Source organism: Delphinus delphis, chromosome 12 (genome assembly GCF_949987515.2).
Source record: "Delphinus delphis chromosome 12, mDelDel1.2, whole genome shotgun sequence".
NCBI classification, from domain to species: Eukaryota; Metazoa; Chordata; class Mammalia; order Artiodactyla; family Delphinidae; genus Delphinus; species Delphinus delphis.
The window spans coordinates 28,264,078-28,276,642 of NC_082694.2; the positions used below are offsets into that span (position 1 = coordinate 28,264,078).

The 12,565-nt window shown below is 45.9% G+C and overlaps 1 protein-coding gene across 5 annotated transcripts in view; it reads left to right on the top strand.

Moving 5' to 3' along the window:
- SFXN5 (sideroflexin 5) overlaps positions 1–12,565 on the top strand; it is a 116,812-nt gene that overhangs the window by 33,631 nt on the left and 70,616 nt on the right. For all 5 annotated transcript variants that reach the window (XM_060026382.1, XM_060026386.1, XM_060026383.1 and 2 more), the window contains 3 exons: positions 6,803–6,829; positions 7,321–7,375; positions 9,364–9,389. In XM_060026382.1, the coding sequence (XP_059882365.1) occupies positions 6,803–6,829; positions 7,321–7,375; positions 9,364–9,389 (108 nt within the window). The remainder of the gene's footprint in view (positions 1–6,802; positions 6,830–7,320; positions 7,376–9,363; positions 9,390–12,565) is intronic.

Consider the following 12,565-nt stretch of genomic DNA (forward strand, 5'->3'; position numbering starts at 1 on the left):
CTAGATTCTCAATGTGGATGGACTGTCCATTGCATCTCCTTTGGCCTCTCATCAAATGCTTTACATTCCAGGACTATCCTTGCCTGTAACCTGTTTGCAGGGCTGGCTCATTAAACTGCAAACTAGCAACCAGCTCTTGGCTTGTGGGTGGTGTCTGCTGCCATTTCTGCATCCAGCATCTGACCCATGGGTCCAGCAGGTCCCAGGGAAAAGCCCAGACCCGAAGAGTCAGACCCGAAGCCTTGTCCTGGGATCTCTGTAAGCTGGGCCTGGCATCATCAGACGAGAAGGGACCCTGGAGGGACTAGCTTCCACCTCCTGTATGATTAATTCAAAAAAACAATGTAAGTCTAAGGAGTGAGGTAACTGGCACAGGAAGACCATGTGAGTTAGTGGCTAAGCCAGGCCCCAAATCTGCGACCCTGACTATTGTTGCTGCAGCCTGGAGATGGGATGAACCCAAATGAGATCAGGTCGTGACTAGGAAGTTTAGTTTAAAATGGAGCTGTCCCTCCCACCTCACCCCAAAACCTCCTGAGATGGGAGCATTGCCAGATGCCATGAGAAGAGCCTCAACACTACTTAGCGCTCATTCCTTCCTCCCTCCACTGGAAAGGCTTCTCTGACATCATGGGAAACAGTTTCCCAAAACCCCCAAGGGGTTACCTTAGTTAGGGCTATACTAACTGCTGTAATGAAATGATCTCAAAACACACCAGCTCAAATAAGACAGACGTTTATCTCTCTCCCATGCAATAGTTTGAGTTCCAGGTGGGCAGGTGGCTCTGCTCCACAGGATCATTCAGGAACCCAGGCTCCTTCCATCATGTTTCTCCACCATCTCCTTGGGTCCTCCTCTCTGCACAGCCCAGGCTGCACTGCAGCCACATCCTTGCTCTGGCTCACAGGCAGGTGACAGCAAGTATAGGCTGGGAGGTGCTAGCCAGGCAAAGGCACATCTCACTTCCCCTCGGATGCCACTGGAGGACTCAGTCACATGGATAAGCCTAACTGCAAAGGAGGCTGGGAAATGTAGTGCAGCAGGTCAGCCACATGCCCGCTACCTTTCTATTACTGTGGATGAAGGGGCATAGGTTTTGTCGGAAGGTTAACAGTCTATGCCATAGAGGTCAATAAGGGGCTTGGAAGTTGTGCCTGCTATTTCTATTTTTCTAGTGGTTACTCTTAAATTTTTAACAATCATTTTTGAGTAGGTAACACGTGAACAATCTACGGAATTCTAAAGCTATCAAAAAAGTATAGAATAAAAAATAAGTTTCCGCAAGAGGGAAGAGATATGGGAACATATGTATATGTATAACTGATTCACTTTGTTATAAAGCAGAAACTAACACACCATTGTAAAGCAATTATACCCCAATAAAGATGTTAAAAAAAAAAAGTTTCCCTTTCCCTGTCTCCCAGTTTCCCACTTCTCCCTAGGGTAACCATCAGTTTCTTCTGTATCCTGCCAGAGATATCTGCATACATTTATCCTTTTCCTTTAAGTGCTAATGATATAACAGTGATAACTCCAGGGACATTCAGTGGAGCATGGTTGTAATAGCAAGAAATGGGACAGTGACAAAAGGACAAATATTGTATGATTCTACTTATATGAAATATCTAGAGTGGTCAAATTCACAGAGACATAAAGTAGAATGGTAGTTGCCAGGAGCTGAGGGAAGGAGTACTGGGGTGTTAGTACTTACTGGGTACAGCGTTTCAGTTGGGGAAGATGAAAAAATTCTGGAGATGGTTGGTGGTGTACAACAATGTGAATGTACTTAATGCTACCGAACTGCCACTTAAAAATGGTTAAATGGTAAATTTTATGTTATTTATATTTTACCACAATAAGGAAAAGAAGAGAAGTAGCTTAAAAGTCCACCAATAGGGTGCAGTTTACAATACATTCATTCAGCGTTTCTGTTAGGAAGAATAAGGCTGCTCTCCATGCTCTGATGTGGAAAGATCTCCACATATATATACTAGATGCCTAAAGGGACAGAACAGTGTGCACTGGTATGCTAGCATTTAGAGACGGCGCATGGGGATTCAAGAGTGGGGGTTATGGAACCAGACTGATCAGGTTCAAATCCCAGTGCTGCCGTGGGATTGTGGGCAAATCACTAAATATCTCAGTGCCTCGGTTTCCACATCTATAAAATGGGAGATATACTGGTCCCTGCCTCATAGGGTTGTTGAGGAGATTAATAAGTTAATATGTACAAAGCCCTGAGAAAGGTATCTGACGCGTAGCACTTATTCACTAAATGTGACTGAACGAGTCTGCGTCCCCGGTCACGAGCTGTAGTTCTGGCTCCACCTCCGAGACCCTGGGCGTGGTTCTGAACTTTACTTTTCTCACCCGTCCTATGGAAACAGATTTCTGAGTGTGGGACTCAAATAGTTAATGGGACCATTGCCACTTATCTGTGACACTAGCCTACCTGGGCCGTGGGTGGAGGTGTCATCGCCGTTGGAGAACACGCCTGTGAGCTCTGGGCTTCTGGCCTTGCCTGCTCCCACCTCTGCTGAACTTCTGCCTTTGCTGCTGAGCCGGTGCTGCCTGAGTCTCCATCACTGCTCTCTGGGTGGGGGCGGAGAAGGCAGCCCTTGAACCTGAGGGACACAGATGCAGCTGTGGATTACAGGGGCTGCTTGGCTGGACTTGGGCGGGAGGGGAGGAACAGGTGCTGGGGAGGAGCGTCTGCTGCCCGGCTGCAAAGGGAGGTTCTGGGACCTCAGATGATGTCAGCCAAACTTCTTCCTCTTCTCGTGCCTCAGGCCTGGCTGTCACCCTGGCCAGACCAGACATCAGTGTGCTCCAGAGGGCCCCTGGAGAACAGGGGGGACACAAGTCTGGAGGCAAGGAGGCTTGGGTGCCCATCTCCATCCTGCCACCAGGCCCCTGGAACCATGGCTGAGTCACTTAGTCTCTCTGAGATGAGTTGCTTTGTCTGAAAGTAGTCTACCCACCTCACAGGCATGTTGTAAGAATAAGACAATAGAGATGAAGTTATTTTGAAAAATAATTAAGTCCTTTTAAAAAATACTGCTCGGGCTTCCCTGGTGGTGCAGTGGTTGAGAGTCCGCCTGCCGATGCAGGGGACACGGGTTCGTGCCCCGGTCCGGGAAGATCCCACATGCCGCGGAGCGGCTGGGCCCGTGAGCCATGGCCGCTGAGCCTGCGCGTCCGGAGCCTGTGCTCCGCAACGGGAGAGGCCACAGCAGTGAGAGACCCGCGTACCGCAAAAAAAAAAAAAAAAAAAAAAATACTGCTAATTTGACTGACTTCCCCTCTATGTTAGGCATTTATGGAGCATGATCTAGGGGCCAAGTATTTCAGCTATGCGTGTGTCAGTGAACCTCTGTATCAGTCAGTATAAGCCAAGTGCTTGTAACAAACAACCCCTGGATTTCAGGGACTTATACAGTAAGGTCTGTTTCTCACTCATGTCAGAGTCCAGTGCAGCTCAGGAACTTGGCACATGCCGTTGTCCAGGGGCCAGGCTCCTTTTACCTCATGGCTTTACTGTCTTCTAGGGCCTCATTGTCCTCCTCTGGATGCTCTGTGGGAGGCTTTGGGGCCAAGCCTGGAAGTGGTGAACTCCACTTCCACCCACAGTCCATTAGCTAGAACCCGGCCATGTGAGGCCATCTGACTGTGGGGGAGGGTGGAATGCATAGACTTAGCTGTGTGCCCAAAGTGAAATGCCAGCTGCCAGGAGCACCAAGCATAGTCCCCGCCCTGCCCTTACAGCACCCCATTGTACTAATGGAGAAACTGAGGCATGGAGGCAGAGTAATTTGCCCAGGGCCACACATCCAGTAAGTGATTGGAATGCAGGCTGCCTGGTCCTAACACCTGCTCTTTACACTGTTCTTTAATGTCTTAGATCAGTGTTTTCAGCCCAGGCTGTTCATCAGAATCATGGGGATTTTTTTTCTTTATTTATAAGAATTGTATGAAGAGATCTTGAATTTTTTAAAAAAATAAATAGCTTTAGATTTGCTGTGTGCATGGCTCTAGGAGATGGTGGGGGCTGGCACTCAAAGGCAGGCCCCTGCTCTGAGGGGCTGGGCTATGACTGTACAAGGTGAGGGGACCCGGACCCAGGAGATTCTGATTTGGGGTGGAGAGCGTGGGGTGTTAGGAGTCTGTGCCCAGGGCCTGGGGTCACACCTGGGATGATGCTGGGACGTGGTGGGATGCACTGCAGAAGGCACTTTCTGAGCAAAGAAAGATCAACCTTTTATCATTTTTTTTACCTCTCTGCTGTTATGCTCTCACATACCGTCTTTGGCTAACAGTGATTCTACATTTGGTTTTTCTTTCTTTAGTCCCCTCTGTTCCTCAAATATAATTAAGAAAAAAATCTACTGCCTCTAATCTTTCTGGGTCTGGAATAGCAGACAATCAAATATGTTTGAAATGTATCTAAAATCAGAGCGATTAGGCTGTGCATTAGGCTTAAGGGACTGCTGTTAGTAAAATGCATAAACTTTAATACAGATGGTCCTTGACTTATGATGGCTCAACTTACAATTTATAGACTTTATGACGGTCTGAAAACGATATGCATTCAGTAGAAACTGTACTTTGAATTGTGAATTTTGATCTTTTCCTGGCTGGTGTTACGTGGTCTGATACTCTCGTGATGCTGGGGAGGCAGCGAGCCGCATTTACCAGTCAGCCACGAGATCGAGAGGGAAACCACCCATACACTTAGAACCATTGTGCACCCACACGACCAGTCTGTTTTTCACTTTCAGTACAGTATTCAATGAATTACATGAGATATTCGGTACTATATTATAAAGTAGCCTCTGTGTTAGATGACTTTGCCCAACTGTAGGCTAATGTCAGTGTTCTGTGCACATGTAAGGTGGGCCAGGCTAAGCTATGACGTTTGGTACTTTCGGAATGCTAAATAATTTCAACTTACAATCGGTTTATTGGCACATAACCCCACTGTAAGTTGAAGAAGATCTGTATATCAATTTTATAACTCTGTTATTGCTACCCAGTAGCATTCTGCAGCTTACTTTATATCGCAGATGACAACATTGCCGTATAAATGAAACATAACTATTCCGTTATAAAACTTTAAACATCAATGCTGACCACGTCTCCCCTCTTACCTCATACCCTTCTTGCTCTGTTAAAAATGCACTGGCCTTTGGTTTGCCCACAATGTAAAATTTTACTTGCTATATTTTCTTGATTCTAAAAAGGCTATTTTATCACATTTTATCATCTCTTAAATGGGATGAATCTTTTAACTGATGGACGTCTTGGCGTTATGCCACCGTTTTCTTTTTTTTTTGGCGGTACGCAGGCCTCTCACTGTTGTGGCCTCTCCCGTTGCGGAGCACAGGCTCCGGACGTGCAGGCTCAGCGGCCATGGCTCACGGGCCCAGCCACTCCGTGGCATGTGGGATCTTCCCGGACCGGGGCACGAACCTGTGTCCCCTGCATCGGCAGGTGGACTCCCAACCACTACACCACTAGGGAAAACCTTTTTTTTTTTTAAATTAATTAATTTATGGCTTCATTGGGTTTTCATTGCTGTATGCGGGCTTTTCTCTAGTTGCGGCGAGTGGGGGCTACTCTTTTGTTGTGGTGCGGGGGCTTCTCATGGCGGTGGCTTCTCTTGTTGGGGAGCACGGGCTCTAGGCACACGGGCTTCAGTAGTTATGGCACGTGGGCTCAGTAGTTGTGGCTCGTGGGCTCTAGAGCGTGGGCTCAGTAGTTGTGGCACACGGGCTTAGTTGCTCCACAGCACCTGGGATCTTCTGGGACCAGGGCTCAAACCCGTGTCTCCTGCATTGGCAGTCAGATTCTTAACCACTGCGCCACCAGGGAAGCCCCATAGTTTTCTTTCTTAGTGGCACATAATAGTATGTCTTAGGATCAACGATGTCTTAGAGTCAATGAAATGCAGTATTTTTATCATTTGAAGGAATTGACAACTTGTTCTCCAGCCCAACCCCATGCTGTGCTGGAAGAGACAACCTCCTCATTCATTTGAAAGCACACAACCTTCTTATAACAATAACAAAAATAGGAATAATAATATCTACAAGATTTAGCACTTGTAAAGTACCTACTATGTGTTCAGCACTGCTCCAGGCCCTTTTCATACGCCTCTTCAACAATGTTAGAGCACAGCTATTAACCCCATTTTACAGATGAGGAAATTGAGGCTCAGAGGTAGAAGTGGCAAATCCAGGGATCCAGGCAGTCTGTGTAGCTCTGAAAAATTATGCTGTGCTGCCTCTAGTGATTCTGGGAGACAGCTGAAGTATCTTCATTTAAATCAGGGCTTCTTACCTGGCCACACCTTAAAATGAACTAGGGAGCGTTAGGAAAATGCTGGAAGAATTCCTCAAGTAATTTTACGGCACAGCCAGAATTGAGAACCCTCGGTTTAAATAATCTGTTTGAGGGGCTTCCCTGGTGGCGCAGTGGTTGAGAGTCCGCCTGCCAATGCAGGGGACACGGGTTCGTGCCCCGGTCCGGGAGGATCCCACATGCAGCGGAGCGGCTGGGCCCGTGAGCCATGGCCGCTGAGCCTGTGCGTCCGGAGCCTGTGCTCCGCAACGGGAGAGGCCACAACAGTGAGAGGCCTGCGTACCACAAAAAAAAAAAAAAAAAAAAAAATCTGTTTGAGATCCCCAGCTGGATCTCTTGGTTAGAAAATGTGGCTTTGAGACCTTAAACTGATACGTGCTTTTAATCTTTGTTTTTTCTTTTCTTTTCCTTTCTCTCTCTCTTTCCCTTCCTTCCTTCCAGCTCTGGAGTGCACAGAAAATCAAGCAGGTAATTCAATTTTAGATTCTTTTCCTTCCCTTCTGCTGTTCTCAGAGACCCTGCCCTGCCCTGCCCTGGCCCGACCCCCCTTCTTTCTTCCCCAGCACCTGGGTCTGAATTTCTGAAGACTAGAGCTCAGGTCAGCCTGCCTTTCCCTGGGCCCCCTGACCTCCTTCCCCATGGGCTCCTTCCACAAAACCCTTATTGTGGGCCTGTTGTGTGCGTGGCATGGGGGACAGAGGGCCTGCAAGGTAGACATGGTCGGCTCTGTGCTGCATTCAGCTTTGAGCACTAGTTAGGAGGAGAAGCTCTGTTTATGGCCCATGTTTGGTTTTCTCTTGCCCCGAGTGGTGGGAAGAATTGACTGGCCACAAGGCAAGGTGGGATACAGCCATTGGCCACCTAAGTCTTCCTGGGGGAGCTGTCCTCCCCCTCCCCCCTCCCATGTCCCATCTCCCTCCCCAGCTGTCACCCTGTGCTCTGTTCCCGGCTCTTGCCAGGCTATTCTACACCCGGACACCAATGAGAAGATCTTCATGCCCTTTAGAATGTCAGGTAAGCCCTTGGGAACCTCTGGTTCTGCCTAGCCTGGGCCAATTACAGTGGTCACAGCTCCAGGAGTGTCCAGATGCGCTTGGCTTGAGGGACGTACAGAGCCTGTTACACACACCACCACACTCGCACCTGCATGGTCACTTTGGCTCAACTGTACAGGACTGGCCAGCCTATGGAGCTGTTAAAATGTGCCTGTCTGCCTTTTCTGCCTGAGCAGTTGGGGTAGAATCGAGGCCTCCACAGGTGAATCTGGTGCCCCCAATGCCAGGTTACACCCCATTCACTCAGCAGCAGCCCCAGGGTGACGCCTTCTAGGGCAAGCCCTGCCTTCCATGAGCCACTCCTCTCTTATCTGTGCACACTGAGTGCCTTCCTTCCAAGCCCTGCTCCCTACTCAGCCTTTTCATGCAGGTAACCCCCAGACTAACTCCCTTGTCTCTGATCCTACTTTTAGCCTGCCCTTCTGAGTGTATGCACTACGTTTGTACCACTACACACACAGGGAGGCGGATTCCTGTTCTGTGGAGACCAGTGGGTAGAGAGGGTAATGGAAGAATGGGTATAAGATCCCTGCCCTCAGGAAGTCCCTGCCCTGTGGTCACTAGAGGGACAGCTCTGTTACGTAGAGCTTAATGGCCTAGAAAGCACTTGCCCATACACTGGCTGGGGCCGGCGTGGTTGTCCTGCCTACGGTTCTGAGAGGCTAAGGGCTTTGTCCAGAGTCACACAGCGGAGGTCAGACTCACACTAGTGTGCTGATGCCTCCTCCATGCCGTTTCTCAGTGCTACAGAGTGTACCCCCCACCCCTGAGTCACAGGGCGGGTGGGAGGGCTGGTGGCTGCTGCCTTGGGAAGCCCTCAGGCGGCTGGAGGAAGGGTCCCTACCAGTGGGTGTTCTCAGTCCAGGAGGTTAGTCAGGCCCCCCCCCACCGCTGCCTCAGAGAGCCTGAACTCATGGGGCTGAGAGAACAGACAAGCACATGTCATTGTGCAAACGGGCAGTTAGTGCCCGGTGACCCTTGCTTTGCCGTAAGGAACTCCAAGGCGGTGAAGGCTCTCGTAGCTGCGGCTGCAGGTCCTCCCCAGTGCCTGCGTGGGGCCATAGCAGGCTCTCCCCCCGAGACTGGCTTATTCTGCGATTCTCTGATCAGTCTTTGGGCCTCTCCCTGGAGGGATGCAGGTAGGAGAGTGGCGGCTCATGTGTACAAATATGCACACACAGGACACCAACCTTTGCTCTAGACGTAACCCGTGCAATTGTGGTTCCCTGCTGCTGGGCCACCAGCTGACTGGCTGCTGTAAGTTAGTGGCTGGGACAGGAGGATGCCCACCTACAGCAGTGAGGCTGGGGGAGGGGGCCTTGCCACAGTCTGGGGGCCCTGAGCCGTGGGGAGACGGCCAGGGCCCAGCTGCACTTCATGCCGGCCCTTTCCTGCCTGCTGAGATGTCCAGCCAGGGCCCTAGAGATTCAAAGAGCTCTGACACTTGGAGGCACACATCTCAGGTGGGTAGGGAATGCCCTTTCCAGAAATGGTCATGAAGCTGGGAAAGTAAGGGTGTGTTTTAGAAAGACAGGCTGAGGGAAGGAGGAGGACGTCCCAGGGCCTCCAGAGACATTGTGGTGAGGTTGGCGGGGCTTCGTGGCTCCCGGAGGAAATCGTGGGAGGACCACCAAGTGCAGAGTGGCGGCGCCCCGGCCACGGGCGCCTCCTTCAGGAATGGGCCCCTGGCTTTGGGGGCGAGTGAGGACTGAGGGGAACAGAGACAAGGAGGTTTGGGGACACAGGGGAGCCCTCTGTCTTGGGGAGGGCTGGGCTGGGAAAAGGTCTGGGGCTAGAGGTGCCTCCCGCTTAACTGACCTGAGCCCTCTCCCTGGGGCCACTGCCAAGGCCAAGGCCAGAAGTCTCTCTGGCCTCACAGTTGAAAGGCAGGTGGGGCAGAGTCAGATGGGATTATAAAACCCAACTCTTCTCTCTGTCCTCTCACAGGTTACATTCCTTTTGGGACGCCAATTGTAAGTATTACCTTCAAAGGGTTTTCTTTTCTACAAAAATTTTTTAATGTATAACTTTACATCGCTGTTCATAAATATTTGAGTTGTTGATTTAGGATAAATTCCTGGAGGGGACTCACTGGAGAAAATACCATATATTTCTTTTTAATTCTCTTGATGTGTATTGTCAGACCTCTTTCCATAGAACGTGTGCCAATGTACACCCAACAGGGCCTCAAAGTGCCTGCATCCCTGTATATTTCCCATTTCAAGTATTGTCGTTAATTAGGACATGCTGGTTTGATTACAGGGAAGTTTTCCCAGAAAGCTTGGGAAGTCGGAAAGTAAGGGTGCCTTCTGAAAACTGGAAAATTCAGCCTTATTTTTATTCTGTTTTGAAATCAGGATTAAGCTTACTGTTAATCTTTTTATATTGGAGTAAAACAAATGTACAGAAAGGGTGCATTTGTCATAAATGTAAAGCTTGATACGTTTTCACAAAGTGAGCTCATCTAAGTAAATATCACTTAGATAAAGATATAGTGCATTACCAGTGTCTCAGATACCTCTTATGTACCCCTCTGAGTCACTAACCTCACAGGGAACCACTTTTCTGACTCCTTCCTTCATTATATTCTCATTTTGCCTGTTATTGAACTTTATATAAATGGAATCACTTATATAAATGTACTTTTTGGGGACTTGGCTTCTTTCACCCAATTGTTTATGAGACTTACTGTTAAATGTAGTATTAGCTTGTTCTTTTTCATGGCTGTATAATATTCCACTGCTATAACTATATAGAAATTTCTTTATTCATCCTACTGTTGGTAGACATTTGGGTTGTTGCCAGTTTGGAGTTTACAACAACATGCTTTGAACATGATTGTACAAGTCTTTTAGAGGATATATATAGAGATACACACACACGCGCGCGCACACACACACACACACACACACACACCCCTACACACATCCTCATTTCTCTTGCATTTTACCGAGGAGGCTAAAGAGATAACAACTAAATGTGGGATGTGATCCTAGAATTGGGATTGGGATCAGGGCAGGTGTATGTGGAAAATGATATTGCAGTTTCTTATAAACATACACTACAATGTGAGCCAGCAATCCTACATTTAGGTATTTACTTCAAGAGAAGTGAATACATATGTCCACACAAAGATCTATATATAAATGTTTATAGTAACTTTTTTTCATCTTAGCCGAAAGCAGGAAACAGACAAGAATGACCAACAGATGTTAAAACCACTAAGTGAAAAACTGATTGGGAACAGGATATTTACCTAGTCTGAAAGTTTCCTATATATTTCATAAATATCATTCATTCTATGTTTATTAATTGGCAGCCTCCTGTAAATAAGGGTCTTCCCTTCTGCCTCCCATTTTCTTGTTTTTTAAAACTATCAGTATGGTCTTGTATATTTTTTGTATTCAGTGGATAGTAATTTACTTTTTTCATTATTCATTTTTATATACAAATTGTGCCAAATTTGACCAATAGAAACCCTTTAAAGCAATTTCAGTGTCCATTTGACATGTCTTCTTTATGCTATGAGTATGTACGTCAATACTTTCTGGCACAATGTATGGATATTCCAAACTCATCTTGTAGTTTCTCTGCCCCATTTCTCCAAAGAGCCCTGGTTCCTTTTAGAGGGGAATGGTATTTAGGAACCAAAATCTGGATAGTTAGGTGTGCTCATTGTTACTGGTGTGTCATTGTTTCTAGGCCCTCTTTGCAGACAGAGCTAGGACATACAACTTTTTAAAAATCATGACTACATACTAATACCTCTAATTCCAATCCAACATCTCAGAGTTCTTCCCCTCCTTCCAGTCCATATCTACATCTTCCTTCTCCCTGAATGAGAATACAACAACAATGTATTTATTCAGTTACTAAATCTTATATATACAAATAAAAGAATTTCAGAATTGCTACATTAATGCCACTCAAACATGTATTAATCCCCCCCCACCAAATGTATTAAGTAAAGCTTGAGATTTCTTTGAAGTTCTTTTTGTCTGTTGAATAGATCCTACTGAGGGTATATAGTCAGAGAATCGTGTTCAAAAGTTATTTGAATTAAAAAAAAAGTTATTTGAATTAATTATTTTCTTCTGTGTGTATATGTTATTTATATGATATACAGTTAGGTTTATTCATTTCTGTTGCCACTGAATTTCAGATGTTTCCCCATTCTTATTGATTTATTTTGGGAACTATATAAAATGTCAACATAGTTCAAAAGTCAAAAGCTATGTAAAAAAGGCATAATAAAAGCCCCATTTCCCTCTCTATCCCTTCTACCTCCTTCCCACCCAACCTCTCTAAGTAAATAATTTTATCCTTCCTATATCTTTTTGTAAAAATAAGCAAATACAAATACATTTCCCTTTCTTTTTTCTATAAGAGGCACCATATTATATAACCCTTTTGCGCAATGTTTTTTTTTGCTTAATGACATATCCTGGAAATCACAGTGTATCAGTTTATAGCTATCTTCCTTATTCTTTTTTTTTTTTTAAATAGCTGCATAGTAGTATACTACATGGAAGTACCATAATTTATTCAACTATTTTCCTACATATGGACATTTAGACTATTTCCATTATTTTGCCAATATGAATAATGCAAGAATAGATAGTCTTGTGCATGTGTTTTGATATTGTTGGAGATATACCTTGAGGGTAACTTCCTAGCTTCTATGTAAGGACTAATTAAATAGACATTTCTGGCAATACTGGGTAAGAAAAAAGAGAGAAGATACAAATAAATACTAGGACTAAAAAGTATAATAATTACAGATATAATAGAAGTTTAAAGGATCAAAATGCATTGAACAATCTGGGGCAGGAAATTTGAAGACTTAGGAAAATATGGATACATTTCTGAGAAAGTACAGGTTACCAAAAACTGCCTAGCAAGAGGAAATATAGAATTTGAAAAGACCTGTAAATAGAAAGAAATTAGATCAGTTGCTTAAAATATATGCACCAAAGAAGTAACAAACAAATCAAAAATTACCACTAGGCTCCCATGATCTTTCAGGTGACTACACTCAAAGAAATAGCCAAACTCAATCTTTACAAAACTCTTTAAAGAGAATAAAAAAAAGGAAATATTCCCCAATTCATTTATGAGGCACTTTGAGACCAATACCAAAGAAGTTAGT